This window comes from Panicum virgatum, chromosome 5K (genome assembly GCF_016808335.1).
Source record: "Panicum virgatum strain AP13 chromosome 5K, P.virgatum_v5, whole genome shotgun sequence".
NCBI classification, from domain to species: Eukaryota; Viridiplantae; Streptophyta; class Magnoliopsida; order Poales; family Poaceae; genus Panicum; species Panicum virgatum.
This window is the reverse complement of record NC_053140.1, coordinates 20,003,572-20,024,938: the sequence shown is the minus strand read 5'-3', so window position 1 is coordinate 20,024,938 and position 21,367 is coordinate 20,003,572. Positions and strand designations below refer to the sequence as shown.

Here is a 21,367-nt window from a genome sequence, read left to right as displayed (position 1 = left end):
GTCGGAACCGGTTGCATAGGAGTTTTTGAATTTATTTGAATTTGGATTTGAATTCAACCGGTTACCGGCCTAACCGGTCCGGTAAACCGGAACCGGAGGGCGGCGGTTAGGCCGGTCCGGTCGGATTTTAAAACCCTGGTCCCCACCACTACTCGTCTCGCCGCCCTTCTCCTTCCCACCCCCTTCCCCCCGCCATCAAAACCCCCGGCGACCCACCCAAAAACCCATCGAGAGCGAGCCGAAAACTCCAACTCCTCTCCCCCTCTTCGCCCGCAGCCATTCCCCTCCCACGGCCCACCCCACCGCCGCCACCGCCCCGGGGGCCGAACCTGCTAGAAGCTTCCGGGAACGCCAGGAGCCGAGGGGGAAATGTCGGCAAGGCTGCGGGTGGAGGAGCTCCGCGCCGAGCTGCAGCGCCGCGGCCTCGACGACTCCGGCAACAAGACGGCGCTCGTGAGTCCACCCGCCTCTCCCCAGTTCGTGACGCGCGGCCCCCGGCGGTCCGCTGCGATGGGCGTTTTCATTTTTTGCTGCTGCGCGCGCGTGTTGATGTGCGTTCGAGATTGTTGTTGTGACCTCAGTGCCCCCCAATGCGTTTTCGATCAGGTGCGGAGGCTGGACGCCGCAATCCGCATGGAGGAGAAGGCTGCGGTGGCTGCTGCGGCGGCAGATGGGGATGGTGTGGCCGCAGATGGTGTGGTCGTGGATGGCGAAGGGAACGGCGGGGGCGAAGGCAGCAAGAAGAGGAAAAGGACCGGTGATGGGGAGGAAGAGGGGAACGGCGATGCCTCTTTGGAGGCGGCAAAGCTAGAGGGCATGAGCTACCGCGAGCTGCAGGCATTGGCCAAGTCACGGGGACTCGCGGCAAATGGTAGCAAGAAGGATGTTATCGAGAGGTTGCTGTCGGCCCCTGCTAATGCCACAGATGACGTTCAGGACGAGAAGAGAGCTCCAAAAGGTCTTGTAATTTATTTCTTTTTTCTTGGTGCACCTTTTCAAACAGATGGCAGGAATTCTACCTATTCAGCAAAGAGAGGGATATAACTTGCTTCGGTAATTGTTTGGTGCAGGTGGTGTTGAGAAGGTTGAGGAGGGGGTGAAAAAGGAGAAGATGGTTGCAGCCACCAAGAAGGGTGCTGCAGTGCTGGACCAGCACATTCCTAATCACATAAAAGCGAACTATCATGTCTTGCAACTGGTATGTAGTTTCATTTTACCTTTTACCTTGGGTGTGTAAATTTCAGTTTTAACCATGGTTCATTCAGTTTCTACCTGGTGCAAATTAGTTGAATTTAGAGCAAATATCATACCTCCAGACTAAAATATCTAATTCACATTTGTATGTACTCTTCAAATCATTAACACCTTGAGACTGATCTGTTTTTTTTCCATCAATAACTATTTTGTTGTATTTATAGTCGCCATTTTTTTTTCTACAGGGTGATGACATCTATGATGCAACCTTGAACCAGACTAATCTTGGAGATAACAACAATAAGTTCTATATCATCCAAGTTTTAGGTTTGTCCTGCAAATCACTATTTGTGCAAGTGCCTACCTTCAGTTTATTCGAAATCGCAGCAACTGAGTTATTGATCCATGAGAATGTTATGCTTTCTAGAAATTCCAAAGCTCCTATTTCTGCTCTTAGTTTCTTCCGTACTATTATTTCTGCTTTTAATTATTTCTGTTGGCCCTAACTAACTTGGAAAGCAAGGATAACAAAGGAGAGGAACCAGAGAGTTTCTTGCAAACTAGTATTGCTATTTCATTCAACTCAAAGGTTGCATATACATGGAGGTACTACCCTCTTTATATAGCAGTTTAGGCCGGTTGCTACAGTAACCGACCTAGCTACAGTGCTGTTTACACCTCAAATACAGCTCAAGAACAGCCCAGCAGTAGCTGGTTACAACTACACCTAAGATGCCTCTAGACAATAGCAGCGGATACTGCCAGCTCTTGATTAGTCCATACACTTTAGTAGCCAAAACCAATTTGACTTTTGCTCAAGAAAACAAATTACTTCTCCAACAATCTCCCCCTTAATTTGTTTTCCTGGCATTTCTGAATCTTCACTTCACACAGTCCTAGCTTTGTTGCACCTGCAATCTTGGACTGGGACTGAAACTTAGGATCCAGCTGAACTCATCTTCAACTTGTCTCAGGATGGAGAACTCACCTAATCAACACCCTGGACTTCCTCATGATGGAGAACATACACTAATCAACATCATGACATTTACTTATCAGGATGGAGAACACAACTAATCAACACCCTGAATTTTTTCAAGACGGAGAACACAACTAATCGACGCCTTGAAATTCCTGTCTTAGGATGGAGAACACATCTAATCAACATCCTAGACATACACCCTCTCAGGATGGAGAACTAACTAATCGACATCCTAGAGTTTCTTGGGATGGAGAACTCAACTGATCGACACCCCAGTCAGCATCCTCAACCCATATTCATAGCAAACAAGCCTCAGCCATGAGTAAGGCTGGCTCGTCGTCTTCATCTTCTTGCTTCTCTGACACATATGCCTTCTCTTTCTTCTCTGAGGGACAGTCATAAGAATAATGACCAAAATTCTTGCATCTAAAACACTTCACTCTTTTCTTGTCAAACTTCCTACTGCGTTCACTAGTCTTTGCTTCCTTGGCTCTCCATTCAGCTCGAGTCAACAAGAGATGCTCCCCCTCATTATTAGCATATGTGCAGATCCGTTCTTCATACGCCTTGAGGCGTCCGATGACTTCTTCCACGGTCATGGTCTTGAAATCACCAAACTGCTCAATGGTGGAAACAACCTGCAGAAACCTTTTGGGCACAACTCGAAGAAGCTTTTTGACGACATAGGCCTCTTCAATCTTCTCACCCAAAGCACGAATCTTGCTCACGATTGATGTCAGCTTCATAGCAAAATCATCAATCGACTCCCCATCTTTCATTTGCAGGACATCAAGTTCGGTCTTCATGGTCTGCACCTTTGCCTCCATGACACGCTCAACACCCATGTGCATGGTTTTGAGCATAGTCCATGCTTCCTTAGCAGTCTCCTTCTCTGCTATCAGCAAGAGCGTCTCTTCTGGGATACCTTGATAGATGGCTGCTAGGGCCATCTGATCTTGGCGTTCATCAACCTCCTTCTCTGAGTTGATAGCCCCCCACACGCCTTGTGCCTTTAGATAGACCTTCATCTTGATAGCCCATGCAGTATAGTTGCTCCTTGTGAGCAATGGGTACTGCAATGAGACGGAGCTCTCCTTTGCTGATGAGCTTGCTTCTCCATATTTCACCATGGCTGGTTACAACTACACCTAAGATGCCTCTAGACAATAGCAGCAGCTACTGCCAGCTCTTGATTAGTCCATACACTTTAGTAGCCAAAACCAATTTGACTTTTGGTCAAGAAAACAAATTACTTCTCCAACAATTTCAACTATGAATGATGGCTGATATTCGATAGAATGTTAACTGGTGCCACTTAATTGTAGAATCTGATGCTCTGCTTTTAATTATTTCAACTATGAATGATGGCTGATATTCGATAGAAAGTTAACTGGTGCCACTTAATTGTAGAACCTGATGCTGGTGGAAGCTTCATGGTTTACAATAGATGGGGGAGAGTAGGGGCACGAGGTCAAGATAAACTGCATGGTCCCTTTTCACGAGACCAAGCAATATATGAATTTGCGGAGAAGTTTCAGAACAAAACTAATAACCTTTGGTGTGATCGCAAGAAATTCAAATGTTATGCAAAGAAATACGCTTGGATTGAAATGGACTATGGAGAAACTGATAAGGAAACAGTAAGTTTTACTCAGCAAATGATTTGCATTTTAATGTCTGTCTTGTCCTCTTGGGTTTAATCCTTTGTTCTTATTTGGCCCAGAATAAGGCTGAGAAGAAAGGTTCCATTACTGATCAGATAAAGGAGACAAAACTTGAAACTCGGATTGCACAATTCATATCCTTGATATGCAATATTAGCATGATGAAGCAGCAAATGGTGGAAATAGGTAAGCTGCTTTGTTGTTATTAGCTATATTTATACGATGATGGACATTGCTACAAGCAATTTTTTTTCGACGATCTGTGATATTGCTGTCCATTGACCCTTGAAGGGACACAGCATCCCTGGGTTATGGAACACACCTCGGACCCTGAATTCTGTATGGTTGGTTTATTACATGTTAGATCCTATAATGAGGGAGTTATAACTAATGGTTAGAGCACCAGTAGGCCCGGGTTCAACTCCCCCTGGGAGCGAGTTAAAAGGGGCTGGATTTTAAAAAAAAAGACCCCTCGTCGTCTGTTTCAAGTTATACACGAAACCTGGTACAGCGTGGCCGGCGTGGAGTGCGCAGAGGGGAACGTAGAAGTAGCTGGGATTGGGGAAGAGAGCGCAGGATGTAACGCGAGGAGTGGACGGGCGCCGGGCTGTCTTCGTCACCGGCGAGGACAGGTTCCTCGGCCGTGATCGAAGCCAGCTCGCACCCAATGCGGGAGAGCTTTATTCTTCGATGATCCTGATTACAAGCTAGGCGGTGACCTTTATAGATTAGGTCCCGATCAAGCTAGCTACCAACAACCTGCTAACAACCTCCTACTAATGCGGAAACAAACTCCTAGCTTCTCCCGTGAAAACAGCACCTGAAGCCTGCGCTAGCCACCTTGTTGTTGCGCCGGTGGTAGTGCTTGCCAACAAATGCGTCGACAACACTTCCTCCCTCCCCACGGAACAGCTCGTCCTCGAGCTGCCACTGAGGGTAGAGCTTGACGAAATCCTTTAACGGCTCCCACGAAGCATCTGCAGCAGGGCGTCCCACCCAGTGCACCAGCAGCTGCCACACGCCACGGTTCAACCTGGCGCGGATGACCTTCTCCGGAGTAGGCAGCACGCGGCCATGCACCAACGGTGGCAGCGGCGGAACTGACGTCGGCGGCGTGCCTTCGAATTTCTTGAGGAGGCCGACGTGGAAGACATCGTGTATCTTGGCATTGGCTGGCAGCTGCAACCGATAGGCCACGGTCCCGACGCGCTCCACCACTTGGAACGGCCCGTAGAAGCGTTGGGCCAGTTTTGTGGGGCGACTGGTCGTGATGCCGGACGCCGCCCTGTGATGCAGGCGCAGCCACGCCCACTCACCCACAGCGAACTCAACGTCGCGCCGGTGCTTGTCATGCCGCGCCTTCATGACATCCTGTGCGAGGAGGAGACGTTCCCGTATCTCCTGCAAGAACTCGTCGCGATCCCGGAGCTGGCGATCGACGGCGGCCACCCGAGCCAACCCCGGCGAGTAGCGAAGTAGAGCCGGTGGGGGGCGGCCGTAAACGACCTAGAATGGCGTGGCGCGCAGGGCCGTTTGGTACGAAGAGTTGAAGCAGAACTCCGCCCAGGGAAGCCACTGGAGCCATGAACGCGGCCGATCTCCTGCCAAACACCGCAAATACATGCCAATCGTGCGATTAGTCACCTCGGACTGCCCATCCGTCTGTGGGTGGAACGCAGAGCTCATGAGCAGCTTGACGCCGGCGAGACGGAACAGTTCCGCCCAGAAGTTGCTGGTGAAGACCGGGTCGCGGTCGCTGACGATGGACGTCGGGAAGCCGTGGAGGCGCACGATGTCAGTGAAGAACGCCCGCGCCACAGACGCCGCGGTGTAGGGGTGGCCGAGCGCAATGAAATGGGCGAACTTGGAGAAGCGGTCCACCACCGTGAGGACCACCGACTTCCCGCCCACCTTGGGAAAACCTTCCACGAAATCCATGGCAATGTCGCTCCAGACCTCGTGCGGCACCGGGAGAGGTTGAAGGAGCCCGGCCGGGTGCAGGTGCTCCGACTTGTTGCGCTGACACACCGCACAGCCGCGAACGAAGTCACGCACGCGCCGCAGCAGATGCGCGTTGTAGAAGGAGGCTCGCAAGCGGTGTGCTGTCTTTTCGACTCCCTCGTGCCCCATCTCGTGCGCCTCGGCCAGGAGACGCTGCCACAAGGAGGAGTCATCCGGCACAAAGATCTTCCCCCGGAACAGCAACAGGTCATCTGCCGTGGACCACCCGTTCGGCGCCGAGCCGGCCGCGACCTGCGCCAAGAGGCCCTGGGCGAACGGGCTGGCAGCCACCTCCGCCTTCAGCTCATCGTACGCCGAGAACGCCGGCATGGACATAGCGTGAACCGCCAAGGCTTCTTCATCGCGGCGGGACAGCGCATCAGCTGCCGCATTTTGCTTGCCCGGCCTGTACTCCACCGTGATGTCATGGCCGAATAGCTTGGAGACCCAGGTGTGTTGTGGTATGGTGGTGAGGCGCTGGTCGAGGATGTACTTGAGACTCCAGTGGTCGGTGCGGACCGTGAACGGGCGACCCCACAAGTATGGCCGCCAGTGTCGGACGGCCTTCACCAAGCCGATGAGCTCGCGCTCATACGCCGGCTGAAGGAATAAGTCTATGTCATCTCGGTCTTTGTGGGTCTCCACCTAGGACAGGTTTCAGTTCTTCTTTTGACCAGCATCTCAGACCTTGCATGGTCCTTGCTGCGTGGTGGTTGCTGCAGCTGCAGCACATTGGCATCTTAGACTAGCTTTAGCATCTAGAGGACAACATCTAGAGGACAACAATTAGGACCTAGAGGACAGCATCTTAGACTAGTCCTTGGTGTGTGTTTTGGCTGCCCTGCAGCCCTTGTATAAAAGCGTGGCCACCCCTCCCGTTGGAAGGCATGGCATTGTGAGTGTGAATGAAGAAAAACCCAGAAAACTTCCCCAACTTGAGTGTCATCCTCTCAGCTCAATGAGAGTGAAAATTGAGCTTCTAACATCTGGTATCAGAGCCGTACTTTCCTGTAGGTTGGATATCTCTTGCTCCTCCCCTTCCCAAGCCGCGGTAGCAGCCCAGCCACCACCACCAGCAGCTACAGCAGCAGCAGCAGCAGCAGCCGCTGCAACAGCAGCAGCAGCTCCGGCTGCCTCTTCTTCCCCGTTCCCTTCCCCCTCTCCACGCAACAGCCCCTTGGAGGCACGCCATGTCCGACGCACCGTCTCAGCGCTCGGTCGCCTCGAGCGCACGGCGCCAGCGAGACGCCGAGCTCGCCGCGGCGGAGGAGCGCAGGCGAGCGACGGCTCAAGCCGCTGCAGCAGCGGCGAGGGCGGCCAGGCTGGCTGCAGCGGAGCTGGCAGCGGCCAGGGCGGAGGTGGAAGCAGAGGAGGCGGAGGATGCAGCGCGTGCGGCGGAGGTCGAGGTTGAGACCTTGCGCGGCAGCCTCAGGGCTCCATCGCCGGCGACGCCACCGCCGACGAGGACCTTGAGGAGTTGGAGAGGGAGAGAGCGCGGGAGCGGACCGCGCGGTGGGCAGCAGCCCACCCCCGGCGGCGGCGGCCTGGACGGCGGCGCGCCCGGCGGCGGTCCAGGGGCCCGCGCGCCCGGCGGCGGTCCAGGGGCCCGCGCGCCCGGCGGCGGCCTGGACGGCGGCGCGCCCGGCGGCGGTCCAGGGGCCCGCGCGCCCGGCGGCGGCCTGGACGGCGGCGCGCCTGGCGGTGCGCCCGGCGACGGTCCAGGGGGCCGCGCACCCGGCGGCGGAGGCCGCGCGCAGGGCGGTGGCGGCGCTCCTGGCTGGGGTGCGCGCGGCGGCGCCCCCGGCTACCACGGCCTCCAGGCGGTGGTCAGGGACGTCGGTCCCGGCGGTGGGTGGCCCACCCTCACCAAGACCAACTACGTCGAGTGGGCCGCGGTCATGGAGGTGAAGCTCCAGGTGCGGCATATGTGGGAGGCAGTCCGGTACGGCGACGTCGACTACGATGAGGATCGACGGGCGCTGGATGCTCTCATCGCAGCAGCCCCGCCCGAGATGCAGTTCACGCTTTCCAAGAAGCGAACTGCCAAGGAGGCCTGGGACTCCATCGCTGCGGCACGTATCGGCAGCGACCGCGCCCGCAAGACCACTCTCCAGGCACTTCGCAAGGAGTGGGAGAACCTGGCCTTCAAGCCAGGTGAGGATGTTGATGACTTCGCCCTCCGTCTCAACACTCTACTGCAGAAGGTGGTGCAGTTCGGCGACGACACCTACGACGAGGAGAGAGCCGTCGAGAAGCTCTTCCGTTGCGTCCCCGAGAGGTACAGGCAGACCGCTCGCTCGATCGAGTCTCTACTAGACCTCTCCACCATGACGATCGAGGAGGCGATAGGTCGCCTCAAGGTCGTCGATAGTGACGAGCCACAGCCTCTCTCGGGAGGCATCTCCATCGGTGGGAAGCTCCACCTCACTCAGGAGCAGTGGGAGGCTCGGCGCGGTGACAGGAGGAGGGGGGAGCCCTCTTCCTCGACTGGTGGCCGCAAGCGCGGCAAGCCGCGAAAGGGGCGCGGAGGTGCCCAAGCCGGGGCACGAGGGCGCGCCGAGGGTGGCGCCCGCGGAGATGCTCAGGGCGGCGCCGCTGACAGGCCCAAGGCGGCACGAGACGACGCTTGCCACAACTGTGGCAGGCCCGGCCACTGGGCCAGGGACTGCCCGCAGCGGAGGCGTGGGGGCCAAGCCCACGTCGCGGAGGCCCAGCCGGATGACGAGCCGGCTCTGTTCCTACTCCACGGGGACATGGAGCCGCAGCCGGCGGCACCGCCTGTCACCGCTCTACTCCACCTCGACGAGCCGCGTGCCCGAGTTCTCCTCGGCTACGGCTCCGACGACGACAGGGTCGATGGCTGGTACCTCGACTCCGGCGCCACGCACCACATGACCGGGCGGCGGGAGTTCTTCTCCGACCTGGACGTCGACGTAGGTGGCTCCGTCAGGTTCGGGGACTCCTCCGCCGTGGAGATCAAGGGCGTGGGCTCCGTGATCTTCACCGCCAAGTCCGGAGAGCACCGGATGCTCACCGGAGTCTACTACATCCCGGCGCTGCGGAACTCCATCATCAGCCTTGGGCAGCTCGATGAGAGCGGCTCCCGCGTGGTGATCGACAGCGGGGTCCTCCGCATCTGGGACCACCGTCGCCAGCTTCTCGCCAGGGTGGTTCGAGGGAAGAACCGCCTCTACATCCTCCATGTCGGGGTGGCCCGGCCTCTTTGTCTTGCAGCTCGCAGGGACGACGAGGCATGGCAGTGGCACGAGCGCTTTGGGCACCTCCACTTTGAGGCCCTGAAGCGGCTCGGCGCCAAGGAGATGGTGCGAGGCCTCCCGTGCCTCGACCACGTGGAGCAGCTCTGCGACGTCTGCGTGCTGACGAAGCAGAGGCGGCACTCCTTCCCCCAGCAGGCGAGCTTCCGAGCCAAGGAGCGGCTCGAGCTCGTACACGGGGACTTGTGTGGCCCGGTGACACCGGTCACACCGGGAGGACGACGCTATTTCCTGCTGCTCGTCGACGACCTCTCCCGCTTCATGTGGGTGATGATCCTCGGCAGCAAGGGAGAGGCTGCGGACGCCATCAGGCGTGCTCAGGCTGCTGCGGAGGCGGAGAGCGGCAGCAAGTTGCGCGTGCTGCGCACCGACAACGGCGGCGAGTTCACGGCGGCCGAGTTCGCGGCGTACTGCGCGGATGAGGGCATCCAGCGCCACTACTCCGCGCCGTACAGCCCGCAGCAGAACGGCGTCGTCGAGCGGCGCAACCAGACGGTTGTGGGGATGGCCCGGGCCCTCCTCAAGCAGAGGGGGATGCCGACTGTCTTCTGGGGAGAGGCGGTGGTGACGGCCGTCTACATCCTCAACCGCTCGCCCACCAAGGCACTCGACGGCATGACGCCGTATGAGGCTTGGCATGGGCGCAAGCCGGCGGTCTCCCACCTGCGGGTCTTCGGCTGCCTCGTGTTCGCCAAGGAGCTTGGCCACATCGGCAAGCTCGACGACAGGAGCACTCCGGGAGTGTTCATCGGCTACGCGGCGGGTTCGAAGGCCTACCGCATTCTCGACCCGGAGACACAGCGTGTGCGCACGGCGCGCGACGTTGTGTTCGACGAAGGGCGAGGATGGGCGTGGGACAAGGCGGTGGACGACGGCTCGACTCCGACGTACGACGACTTCACCGTCGAGTACGTCCACTTCGAGGGAGCTGGGGGAGTAGGCAGCTCTTCTTCGCCGAGCGTGCCTACCCCGGTCCCCGAGCCTCCACCGACTCCGGCGCCCGCCACACCGGCGGCACCACGCCCTTCAGCTACGACTCCGGCTGCGCCGAGTTCCTCAGCTGTACCACCACAGCCGGCGACGCCGCGCACTACAGCACCGACAGCCACTCCTCCGGGCACGCCTACTCCAGCACCTGCTCACAGCCCGGTGGAGTTCGCTACTCCGCTCTCTCACGACGAGGAGCGCATCGACGCGTACCACGACGGTGAGCCGCTGTGGTACCGTACGATGGAGGACCTTCTCGGCGATCAGCCGGTGCCGGGACTGGTGCCTCACGACCTGGAGGCGCAGTTGCACCTCGCGTGCGACGACGGCGAGCCTCGGTCTTTTGCAGAGGCCGAGGGACACGCGGCATGGCGTGCCGCGATGCAGTCGGAGATGGATGCGGTTGAGAAGAACCGCACTTGGGAGCTTGCTGACCTCCCTCGCGGTCACCGCGCGATCACCCTTAAGTGGGTGTTCAAGCTGAAGAGGGATGAGGCCGGCACCGTCGTCAAGCACAAGGCTCGCCTGGTGGCACGAGGTTTCGTGCAGCAGGAGGGAGTCGACTTCGACGATGCCTTCGCTCCCGTGGCACGGATGGAGTCCGTGCGACTCCTCCTTGCGCTAGCTGCCCAGGAGGGCTGGCGTGTCCATCACATGGACGTCAAGTCGGCGTTTCTCAACGGCGACTTGAAGGAGGAGGTCTACGTGCACCAGCCGCCGGGGTTTGCGATCCCCGGCAAGGAGGGTAAGGTGCTACGTCTGCGCAAGGCCCTCTATGGCTTGCGGCAGGCCCCGAGGGCGTGGAACGCCAAGCTGGACTCCACGCTCAAGGGGATGGGCTTCGAGCAAAGCCCGCACGAGGCAGCCATCTACCGGCGGGGCAAAGGAGGCAATGCCCTGCTGGTGGGTGTCTACGTCGACGACTTGGTGATCACCGGCACCAAGGATGCGGAGGTGGCGGCGTTCAAGGAGGAGATGAAGGCCACCTTCCAGATGAGCGACCTGGGGCCTCTCTCCTTCTACCTGGGGATCGAGGTGCACCAGGACGACTCCGGGATCACACTTCGACAGACCGCCTACGCCAAGCGCGTCGTCGAGCTCGCTGGGCTCACCGACTGCAACCCAGCTCTCACTCCGATGGAGGAGAGGCTGAAGCTGAGCCGTGACAGCACGGCGGAGGAGGTAGACGCTACTCAGTACCGGCGTCTTGTGGGGAGCCTCCGCTACCTCGCCCACACACGGCCGGACTTGGCGTTCTCCGTCGGCTACGTCAGTCGGTTCATGCAGCGACCGACGACGGAGCACCAGCAGGCCGTGAAGAGGATCATCCGCTATGTTGCGGGGACTCTCGACCACGGTCTCCACTACCCGAGGTGCCCTGGAGCGGCACACCTTCGTCGGGTACAGTGACAGCGACCACGCCGGCGACATCGACACCAGCAAGAGCACGAGCGGGATCCTCTTCTTCCTCGGCAAGTGCCTCGTTAGCTGGCAGTCAGTCAAGCAGCAGGTGGTGGCCTTGTCCAGCTGCGAGGCCGAGTACATAGCGGCCTCCACCGCGTCGACTCAGGCGCTCTGGCTCGCTCGACTGCTTGGTGATCTACTCGGCAGAGACACTGGATCAGTGGAGCTCAGGGTGGACAGCAAGTCCGCTCTGGCCTTGGCGAAGAACCCCGTTTTCCACGAACGGAGCAAGCACATCCGGGTGAGGTATCACTTCATCCGAGGCTGCTTGGAGGAAGGAAGCATCAAGGCGAGCTACATCAACACCAAGGATCAGCTTGCGGACCTGCTCACCAAGCCCCTTGGGAGGATCAAGTTCCTTGAGCTTTGCTCCAGGACCGGAATGGTTCAACCCTCCCACAAGACGACGGACAAAACTTAGGGGGAGAATGAAGGAATAAGTCTATGTCATCTCGGTCTTTGTGGGTCTCCACCTAGGACAGGTTTCAGTTCTTCTTTTGACCAGCATCTCAGACCTTGCATGGTCCTTGCTGCGTGGTGGTTGCTGCAGCTGCAGCACATTGGCATCTTAGACTAGCTTTAGCATCTAGAGGACAGCATCTAGAGGACAACAATTAGAACCTAGAGGACAGCATCTTAGACTAGTCCTTGGTGTGTGTTTTGGCTGCCCTGCAGCCCTTGTATAAAAGCGTGGCCACCCCTCCCGTTGGAAGGCATGGCATTGTGAGTGTGAATGAAGAAAAACCCAGAAAACTTCCCCAACTTGAGTGTCATCCTCTCAGCTCAATGAGAGTGAAAATTGAGCTTCTAACACCGGCAGCTTGGCGTGCTGTGGCGCCACCGCCTGGCTGAAGAACGCCAGCGCGCCGTCGCCCTGGTGCAGCACCGCACCAAATCCCGCCCCGGAAGCGTCGCAGTCGACGGTGAAGCGCTTGGAGAAATCGGGCAGCTGGAGTAGCGGCGCCGACGAGAGCGCCCGCTTGAGGTCGAGGAAGGCGCGTTCGGCATCGTCGGACCACCGGAACGCCTCCCGCTTGAGGAGTGCCGTGAGCCCGCCACGGCGCCGTAGTTCGCGATGAACTTGCGGTAGTAGCCGGTCAGCCCAAGGAAGCCCCGGAGTGCCCGCACGGTGCGGGGACGCGGCCAGGCCTCGACTGCTTCAATCTTGCTGGGGTCCATGGCCACACCCTGAGCCGTGACAATATGGCCCAGGTATGCCACCGACTCTGCACCGAAGGAGCACTTGGATTGCTTCGCGAACAGCTGGTGCGCTCGGAGCTGTTGGAGCACCGCCTTGACATGCTGCAAATGTTCTGCCCATGATGCACTATAAATCAATATGTCATCAAAAAACACGAGTACAAAGCGGCGGAGAAAGGGCTTGAGGACATCATTCATCATTGCTTGGAAGGTGGACGGTGCGTTCGTCAGGCCGAACGCCATGACCGGTGGACGGTGCGTTCGTCAGGCCGAACGCCATGACCAAGAACTCGAAGTGGCCATGGTGGGTGCGGAAGGCCGTCTTCTCGACGTCGGCAGGGTGCATGCGCACCTGGAAGTAGCCACTGCGCAAGTCGATCTTGCTGAAGAAGCGCGCCCCTTTGAGCTCGTCGAAGAGCTCGTCACTGACCGGGATGGGGAACTTGTCTTTTACCGTGTGCTCGTTGAGAGCGCGGTAATCGACACAGAAACGCCACGTCTCGTCCGGCTTCTTGACGAGGAGCACCGGGGAGGAGAATGGCGACGTGGACTCCCGGATGATCCCTTGGGCGAGCATGTCCTCGCACTGGCGTTCCAGCTCATCCTTGAGGAGCTGGGGGTAGCGGTACGACCGGACGGCGATCGGCGCCGTGCCCGGAAGAAGATGTATCCGGTGGTCGTGGCGGCGTTGCGGCGGAAGGCCCCGCGGCACGGCGAACACGTCGGCGTACTGGCCAAGCAGGCTGTCGAGGACGGCGCGCGGGTTCTCCAAGGCGTTGACGCAGGGGCCGGGGCTGCCCACGCCACGCCACACGATGCTGCGGCCGTCCCGCCAGATGGCCATGGTGAGCTTGTTGAGGTCCCACGTGATCGGGCCGAGGGTGCGGAGCCACTGGACGCCCAAGATAACGTCGAAGCTATCCAGCGCGAGTGTGTAGCAGTCGACGTCGAAGGGGACTCCGTCGATGACCACCGGTGTCGCGCGACAGACACCCTAGCTTGGCACACGGTCGCCGTTGGCGACCTTGACCGTCAACCCCGGTCGCCGGGTGACGGCGAGCCCCAGGCGTTGGGCCACCTCATCGTGGATGAATGTGTGCGTAGAGCCGGTGTCGACGAGAGCGACCAGATCGACGTCGCGGACGCGAACCCGGAGCTTCATGGTGAACTGGGCGTCGGTGGGCGTCGCGATGCCCGTGAGCGCCGCGAGCGAGACGCCCAGGTCGGCATCAGCGTCAGTAGGAGACTCCTCGTCAGAGATCTCCAAGAGGAACACGCCTTTTGCGGCGCATTTGTGGTCCTTGGTGAACTTCTCGGGGCAGAAGTAGCACTGCCCGCTCGCCCGCTTCTCGGCGATCTCCTCCGGCGAGAGGCGTCGGAACCACGGACGCGGCGGATCGTCGGGCTTGGTCGCGCCCCCGGGCGCGGGAAGCGCCAGAACGTGGTGGCCTGGGCCAGATGGCGTCCGCGTCCGGGCCGGCGTGCGAGCGACTCCGACCGCGGCCGCCTCGAGGCCCCGACGCTCGTATGCGCGCGCCAGGCTCATGGCCATCTGGAGATTGCTGGGGCGCTGCAACTCGACGTCGGAGGAGAGCGGTTGCCCTAGGCCTGCAGTGAACAGATCAATCTGGTGTTGCATGCTCAGATCAGTACAACGGCACAGGAGGGCAAGGAAGCGGCGCTGGTACTCCTCAACCGAGCCAGAGCGATGGAGATTGGCCAGTTCGCCGAGGGAGTTGGAGCGGATGGGCGGCCCGAACCGGTGGTTGATGTACTCCACGAACCGTGCCCAGGACGGCACGCCGACGTCGCGCTCGAGCTGGAAGTACCACTCTGCCGCCGCGCCGTCGAGGTGCAGGGAGTGGAGTGCGCAGAGGGGAACGTAGAAGTAGCTGGGATTGGGGAAGAGAGCGCAGGACGTAACGCGAGGAGTGGACGGGCGCCGGGCTGTCTTCGTCACCGGCGAGGACAGGTTCCTCGGCCGTGACCGAAGCCGGCTCGCACCCAATGCGGGAGAGCTTTATTCTTCGATGATCCTGATTACAAGCTAGGCGGTGACCTTTATAGATTAGGTCCCGATCAAGCTAGCTACCAACAACCTGCTAACAACCTCCTACTAATGCGGAAACAAACTCCTAGCTTCTCCCGTGAAAACAGCACCTGAAGCCTGCGCTAGCCACCTTGTTGTTGCGCCTGTTGCCGCTTGTTGCGCCGGTGGTAGTGCTTGCCAACAAATGCGTCGACAACAAAACCACTGCGGTTGCCTTCAGTGAAATGCACATGGCCCATGTGTCCTGGGCACCCTGTGGCGTGTCCGGGCAGCCAGCCTTTGGGGCCTTTTCTCGACCGAACTACGAAGAGATTCTTCTTAGTTCAAAAGCTGTGTGGGCGATCTTTCCCCCACCGGTCAAGTTTTTTTTATATAACTGTGAAACCTAATTTAAAAAAATGTAGGAAGTAAAGGTAGTTATTGGCCACCAATTCAAATGATGGGATTGTACTTTATATCTTGTTCATCAGTTTGCATTTCTTTATGTTTAAAAATTTAAAAATATATTCATGTTGCTTTTTCATGTAGCATTAGCATTTACTAGTTCATTTTGCCTAATAAATTAGGTTACAATGCTGATAAACTTCCCCTTGGAAAGCTAAGCAAACCTACAATACTTAAGGTGAGTTACATTGAAATTTCTATTTGGGAATTATCTATTCATTATGGACATATTATTGCGAGCTGAAGAACAGTTGATATGTATGACTTGCACTGAATGTCTGAACTATCTTACAAGTTAGGTGAATGTACTCCGTCCTGTAACAAATAAATGATATTTTGGGGTTGTCTTAAGTCAACCATTCCACACCTTTGTTGCACATTCCTTTCACTGTCTTTAGACACAAAATGTGCTGAATTTTGATATTTGAGAATGAGGCAAGTAGATCTGTCTTGCAATGTGGCTTCGTAAAAGCATACTTTTGCAAGGTTTTATAAGTATTTTGTAACAAAAAGTACTTGCCAAAGTTATGTTTTGGAGACCATGTTGATGTTTGAAATGTCACTTGTTTGTGACTGGAGGGAGTATAGCATAAGGTTTTTTTAAGGTTACAATTTTACAAACTTACAGGCAAATGACTTAAATACACCATGGACTGCCAAAGTTCTGTGAGCTGTAACCTTTAGCATACAACAACAACAACAACATAGCCTTTTTTCCCAAGCAAGTTGGGGTAGGCTAGAGATGAAACCCGAAAGAAATAAGTTCAAGGTTCAGGCACATTGATAGCTAGTCTCCAAGCGCTCCTATCCAAAGCTATCTCTTTAGAGATGTTCCAATCCTTAAGGTCTCTCTTAACCGACTCATTAAAATTTATCCAATTCTTGTTACCTTTCCCCTCCCCCTCTGTTTTGATGGTAACATTTTCTAGCTTTCCGCAGGGTTATGATGTTCTGAAAAGGATATCCAATGTTATTTCAAGGGCAGATAGGAGGCAGCTTGAGCAATTGACTGGGTAAGCCAGGTTTCTTTTTATTTGACAGCAAATATAATAGGACTAATCTGATACCAGGACATTCTACTGAACTTGAACGAACTCAATATCTTTTCACCATACATTTAATATTTTAATCTGAGAAAAAATGAGGATTTGCTGATTCAAATGCTGTGAAGCACTTTAAAAAAAAACTCGACCTGCGAGGGGCAAGCCGCCCCCCGAGCATTAATGTACGAAGAAGACCTCTCATGCAGGTCGAGAAAACCCCCGAACCCCTACGCCACCCTTACACAGGGGTGCCGTAACCCATATTGTAACCCGTGTAAGAGTGGGCTGGGGTGAGCCGGGACCTATTTCCAGATGAGGGGATTTTTTTTAACCTCAGCCTGAAATTTGCTCCCACCGCCAGGACCTGAGGAGTGCTACTGAGGCCACCTAACCAATCTGGCTAGGCACCCGTACGCTGTGAAGCACTTTTCACTCATTAATGTTTGACATCCTTGGCATTGTTTAATGAAACAATAAGTGATCTGGTCTTTAGGATTGTAATGACTGCCTGCCAATTTTGAGGTATCAAATATCAACTATTTCTCTAGAAACATCAACATTCTTTGATTATTTTACCAACATTGATGATAGATGTTCTGTCATCTATGCTTGAAAATCACCCATGAAAAGTGTAGAGAATAGTCAAATACTCAAATTTTACTGATTGCAGTAGTAACTTATGTCTTCCAAAACTATAACCATGTTGCATTTGTTGAAATTTCCTTGTATTCCCTTTGGTTGCAGGGAATTCTACACCGTGATTCCTCATGACTTTGGTTTCAGAAAGATGCGTGAGTTCTGAACATTCTAGCTTAGTGACTTTGCAACTTGCATGATAATATAATACATCCACTTGTCCAGCACTGTGTCAGTTTTTTTTTTTAATTTAGGACCACTTGACCTTCTAACGAATAGCATTTCATTTGCCAGGTGAATTTATTATTGACTCTCCTCAGAAACTAAAAGCTAAGCTGGAAATGGTAATAACCTATTGTCTTTTTCTCTTTCTATCATGGCACTTTTCAATTCTTATGTTTCAGTAAGAAACAGTGAGTCTTGTGAACAAAGTCCAAGAGACTCAATTGGTCCATTGGAGTGTTGATATATGTTGAGCCTTCTGTTAATCTCATTTAATGTGTAATGATCAAACCTACCTGTCATTCTTACTAAAGTTCAACCAGAATGGCTGAATGAAGTAAACTTTCATATTCCATCATTCACCATACCTTTTTTTGGGGAAATTCACAGCCATATCATGTATGTGGCTAACAATCTTGTAGTTTAGCAGTAAGCTTTCCAGTTGAGGGAGACAACAGCCAGCTGGTGGCACTAAAAAATGAAAAAAAAAAATCCCCTGGCCGGCAACCTAAAAAATCCCCTGGCCGGCAACCTAAAAAAATCCCCTGGCCGGTGGCACCTGTGATTGGTTTGCGCCCTCCTATCTAGGAATAGTTGATGGTCATCAGCCCAATAGGTTGTGGTCATCCCGGGTTACGGTGTAGCCCTATGTGGTGAAGCCGGGGTTTGGGGTTTTTCTCGACCGGCTTGGCTAATATTCCTTCTTAGTTGTAATACGGTGGGGTGGTCTTTTCCCCGCTGGCTGAGTTCTTTTTTCTCCATATATGTGGTGTACTGTGGCGTATAACTATATTACCTGCACTTGTGTGGAATCTGCTCACATTGTTATCTTAACTTTTCGAAGGTTGAAGCACTTGGTGAGATTGAGATTGCAACCAAGCTTCTGGAGGATGATTCAAGTGACCAGGTAATGTCATTTTGATAATGGGTCAAAATTTTTATCTGCCATTGCCCATTGTAAAGATGCCCAATCGCCTAAGTGTCAGTACACATTTGACATATCTTAAGCCTCATTGCCTTGCTTGTTAGTCTGGCGATGCTTGTTAGTCTGGACATGATGGACATCTAAAAAGACTATTTACCCCTGAGACCCCATCATCTCTTTCTTAGTAAATGATAATTTGTTTACTTTTTCATAGATCACACAAATATTCTATCTAATAATTATTTTGTCTTTAATTTGATTATTGGTTAAAGCAAAATATACAATTTTGTTAAATTATCACAAAACTACACACTTCAGAGAACCCCAAAATCCACATATTTTCTTCCAGCTTTCCACCTATCAGATCCCCTCAAATTTAACAGGAACAAATAGATGTTTTTTTTAATATATGAGAACAGAGTAGAATTATTGAAGCCAAACTGCCAAAGTATGTATTGCGGCTTGAAACTGAAATGTATAGTATTTTGAGAGTAGGGCTGGAAGTTACTGTAGTGTGCGAATTTTACTCTGATTGCAAATATGAAATTCTACTTGGTGCTATGCTAACTGCTATAGCAAGTGGCATATTTTAAAATTGTTTGAATAACATATTTTGGTTGTGGTTCTTATACTTGCACACGTTTGGCATCATATGCTTTGAAATGCAGGATGATCCACTATATGCTCGATACAAGCAACTTCATTGTGACTTCACACCTCTTGAAGCTGATTCAGAAGAATACTCTATGGTAATTAAACCACCAACAATCTTTAGCTCCATTATGAACATAGTAGTTTGTAATTATCTTTTGTAACCATTAGCAAAGGGATACTTTACACATTTCAACCTTATATAAATCTTGGAGTTTTCTATGAGCACAGGTGACCTGGAATGGTGGAATATTTTATCCTTGTTATATGCTATTGCTATCTTTAGTGAATTTTTCATCTATTTTTAATTGTGTAAACAAAATTACACTTTCCTAGATAAAAGCATATTTGATGAATACCCATGGCAAAACACACTCGGGTTATACTGTGGACATAGTGCAAATATTTAAGGTGTCCAGAGATGGTGAAACAGAGCGATTTCAGAAGGTGAGGATCTTTCTACTCTGCTATATTCAAACATAACCTAACAGAACGGATTGTATTGTCAAATGACTAATTATCGAAATATTCATGCAGTTTGCTAGTGTAGGAAATAGGATGCTTCTGTGGCATGGTTCCCGATTGAGCAACTGGACTGGGATCCTTTCTCAGGGTAATTCGTGTTATCTACAATTGTTTTTGTTACCACTTATATCTGTATGTATAGAATATGTCTTCACTCAGCTTTCAAGATTCATGAGTCCCTATTATTTCTCATTCTACAGTTGCCAAATAAGCATTTGAGTTGCATGCATTTGCAAGATATCAATGTATTTATATTAGCATGGATTTAATGCTTCATTTTCATGTCATTTTGGTCTGGGGATTTAGTGCACAATTGTAAACTTGTTTATATCTAACATTTTTTGTGTTATTGCATTGAGCTGACAGTAATTCATTCCTTTGGAAGAGCCAAATTCAGCTCGTGCTGCCTTACACTCTTCAAAAGTTGGCAATTAGATAGGTGAATGCTGATTATTACTACTGTCCCCCAGGTTTGCGAATCGCTCCTCCTGAATCACCTGTAACTGGTTACATGTTTGGCAAGGGCGTTTACTTTGCCGATATGTTTTCGAAGAGCGCAAACTATTGCTATGCGTCAGATTCATCTAGATCTGGAGTACTGCTTCTATGTGAGGTCTGTTTATTGTCATAATTACCTCCGAGTTAAAGTTCATATACTCCTGAATGTCTTTATCTGCCTCAGATTGTGTGCTATTTGTCTTTTTGTTACACTACTTGCTTTTGTGTGCATCATCTATTCTTTATGACCACCAAGAATTCTGCAAATCATATCATTGAAGTTAATTGCTAAGTTTAGTTTTGTTGATAGTGCCTGTTTAACTTCAATTTGCCAGGTTGCATTGGGTGATATGAACGAGCTGCTAAATGCAGATTACGATGCTAATGACTTGCCCAAGGGAAAACTAAGGTCAGTTACTTATGCAATATCTTTTTACGTAACTATATTTTCTCCTAGACCTTCGTTTATGTATTCCTCATGGCCAATTCCTGATGTTTACTCAATGCATATAATGGTGCTTTTGAAAAAAAAAGGTACATGTAATGGCACAAGATTAGAAGGGAATACGGTTACTCTATTTGAGTGCACAACTCCATTTAAATAAAACCACATGAAGGGCTCTAAATACCCTTGTGACATCCTGCATAGCAGCATGTTTTTATATCCTACTGATTAATTGCGTAGATGTGTTCAAATGTATGAACAATCATCTGGTTTCAATTATCTTGGTGCAGCACGAAAGGAGTTGGTCAAACGGCACCTGACTTATCAGAGTCTAAGACCACCAATGATGGTGTGGTTGTTCCCCTTGGGAAACCTAAACAGGAGCCTTCCAAAAGGGTATGTGCTTTCCAACCGCACCTCCACAATCGCATTGTTTTCCAAATACAAACCCCGTATGTTGCTGAAGCTCTTTTCTTATCGTTTCTGGTTGCAGGGTTGCTTGCTTTACAATGAGTACATAGTGTATAATGTAGATCAGATAAGAATGCGGTATGTCCTCCATGTCTCCTTCAACTTCAAGAGACGGTAGATGCTGTTTGCAAGCCGAAGACTTTGTGAAGATCCACTAGCAGAACTTATGCACATTAACAACTAAATTTATGTGTGTGGTGGTGCCAGGCTTCCAGCCTTTTGATAGCTGATCCTGAGTGTATATATGAGCATCACAGTCCATCGTCCATGTAGTTATATCTTCCGTTTGTAGGCTTATTTGATGCTGTTTGGTTCGTCCATGCATTTGCCGCACTTCTTGCCAAACAGTGATCTGCCACATCTTTGGCAAGGCTTGGCAAAGCAATGGACACGGGGCTAGAAAAGTGCGACTAGCCGCAGTTATGGTTAAGAACAATCAGCTGCCTAACTCCATCGTTGTGCTGGTGCAAGTATAAATATATAATTTTGTGATAAATATTTTTATAAAAATAAAAAGTCAAAGTTAAGCTTTTGAGATAGTTTGAGTATGGAGGGAGTACGAGATAGTTTGTCCATTCCGGCAATAGCCAGGGAGAATGGGACAGCAATTTACACTAAAACCTTTTAAACTCAGTTATATTTTGAAAAGAAGTAATATTGATCCCTTTTAACAAATGGAAAATCGAGTTT

At 52.7% G+C, this 21,367-nt stretch overlaps 1 protein-coding gene across 6 annotated transcripts; it reads left to right on the top strand.

The window, feature by feature from the left end:
• The first annotated feature begins 198 nt into the window (after window positions 1–198).
• On the top strand, window positions 199–21,169 carry LOC120706870 (poly [ADP-ribose] polymerase 2-like). 6 transcript variants are annotated; one of them, XM_039991611.1, is made up of 18 exons: window positions 201–453; window positions 607–958; window positions 1,071–1,198; window positions 1,440–1,521; window positions 3,587–3,816; window positions 3,900–4,026; window positions 15,384–15,439; window positions 16,201–16,274; window positions 17,049–17,095; window positions 17,235–17,284; window positions 18,007–18,069; window positions 18,756–18,836; window positions 19,075–19,185; window positions 19,276–19,351; window positions 19,734–19,876; window positions 20,097–20,170; window positions 20,497–20,602; window positions 20,700–21,169. In XM_039991611.1, exons 1-18 carry the CDS (start codon window positions 370–372, stop codon window positions 20,793–20,795), a joined length of 1,980 nt encoding a protein of 659 aa, XP_039847545.1. In that variant the 5' UTR covers window positions 201–369; the 3' UTR covers window positions 20,796–21,169. The 6 variants fall into 6 exon arrangements, 4 of the variants coding, with proteins under 4 accessions (XP_039847549.1, XP_039847545.1, XP_039847546.1 ...); XM_039991612.1 differs by having other exon boundaries at window positions 607–963; window positions 1,085–1,198; XM_039991613.1 differs by having other exon boundaries at window positions 386–500.
• The last annotated feature ends 198 nt before the right edge of the window (window positions 21,170–21,367 follow it).

Bases quoted from the DNA above. Each gene is read 5' to 3' on its own strand.
- LOC120706870 (XM_039991611.1), top strand. From the start codon at position 370: ATGTCGGCAAGGCTGCGGGTGGAGGAGCTCCGCGCCGAGCTGCAGCGC. The intron at 4,027-15,383 runs GTAAGCTGCTTT...CTAATAAATTAG, and splicing joins GCAGCAAATGGTGGAAATAG to GTTACAATGCTGATAAACTT. The intron at 19,186-19,275 runs GTGAGGATCTTT...ATATTCATGCAG, and splicing joins AAACAGAGCGATTTCAGAAG to TTTGCTAGTGTAGGAAATAG.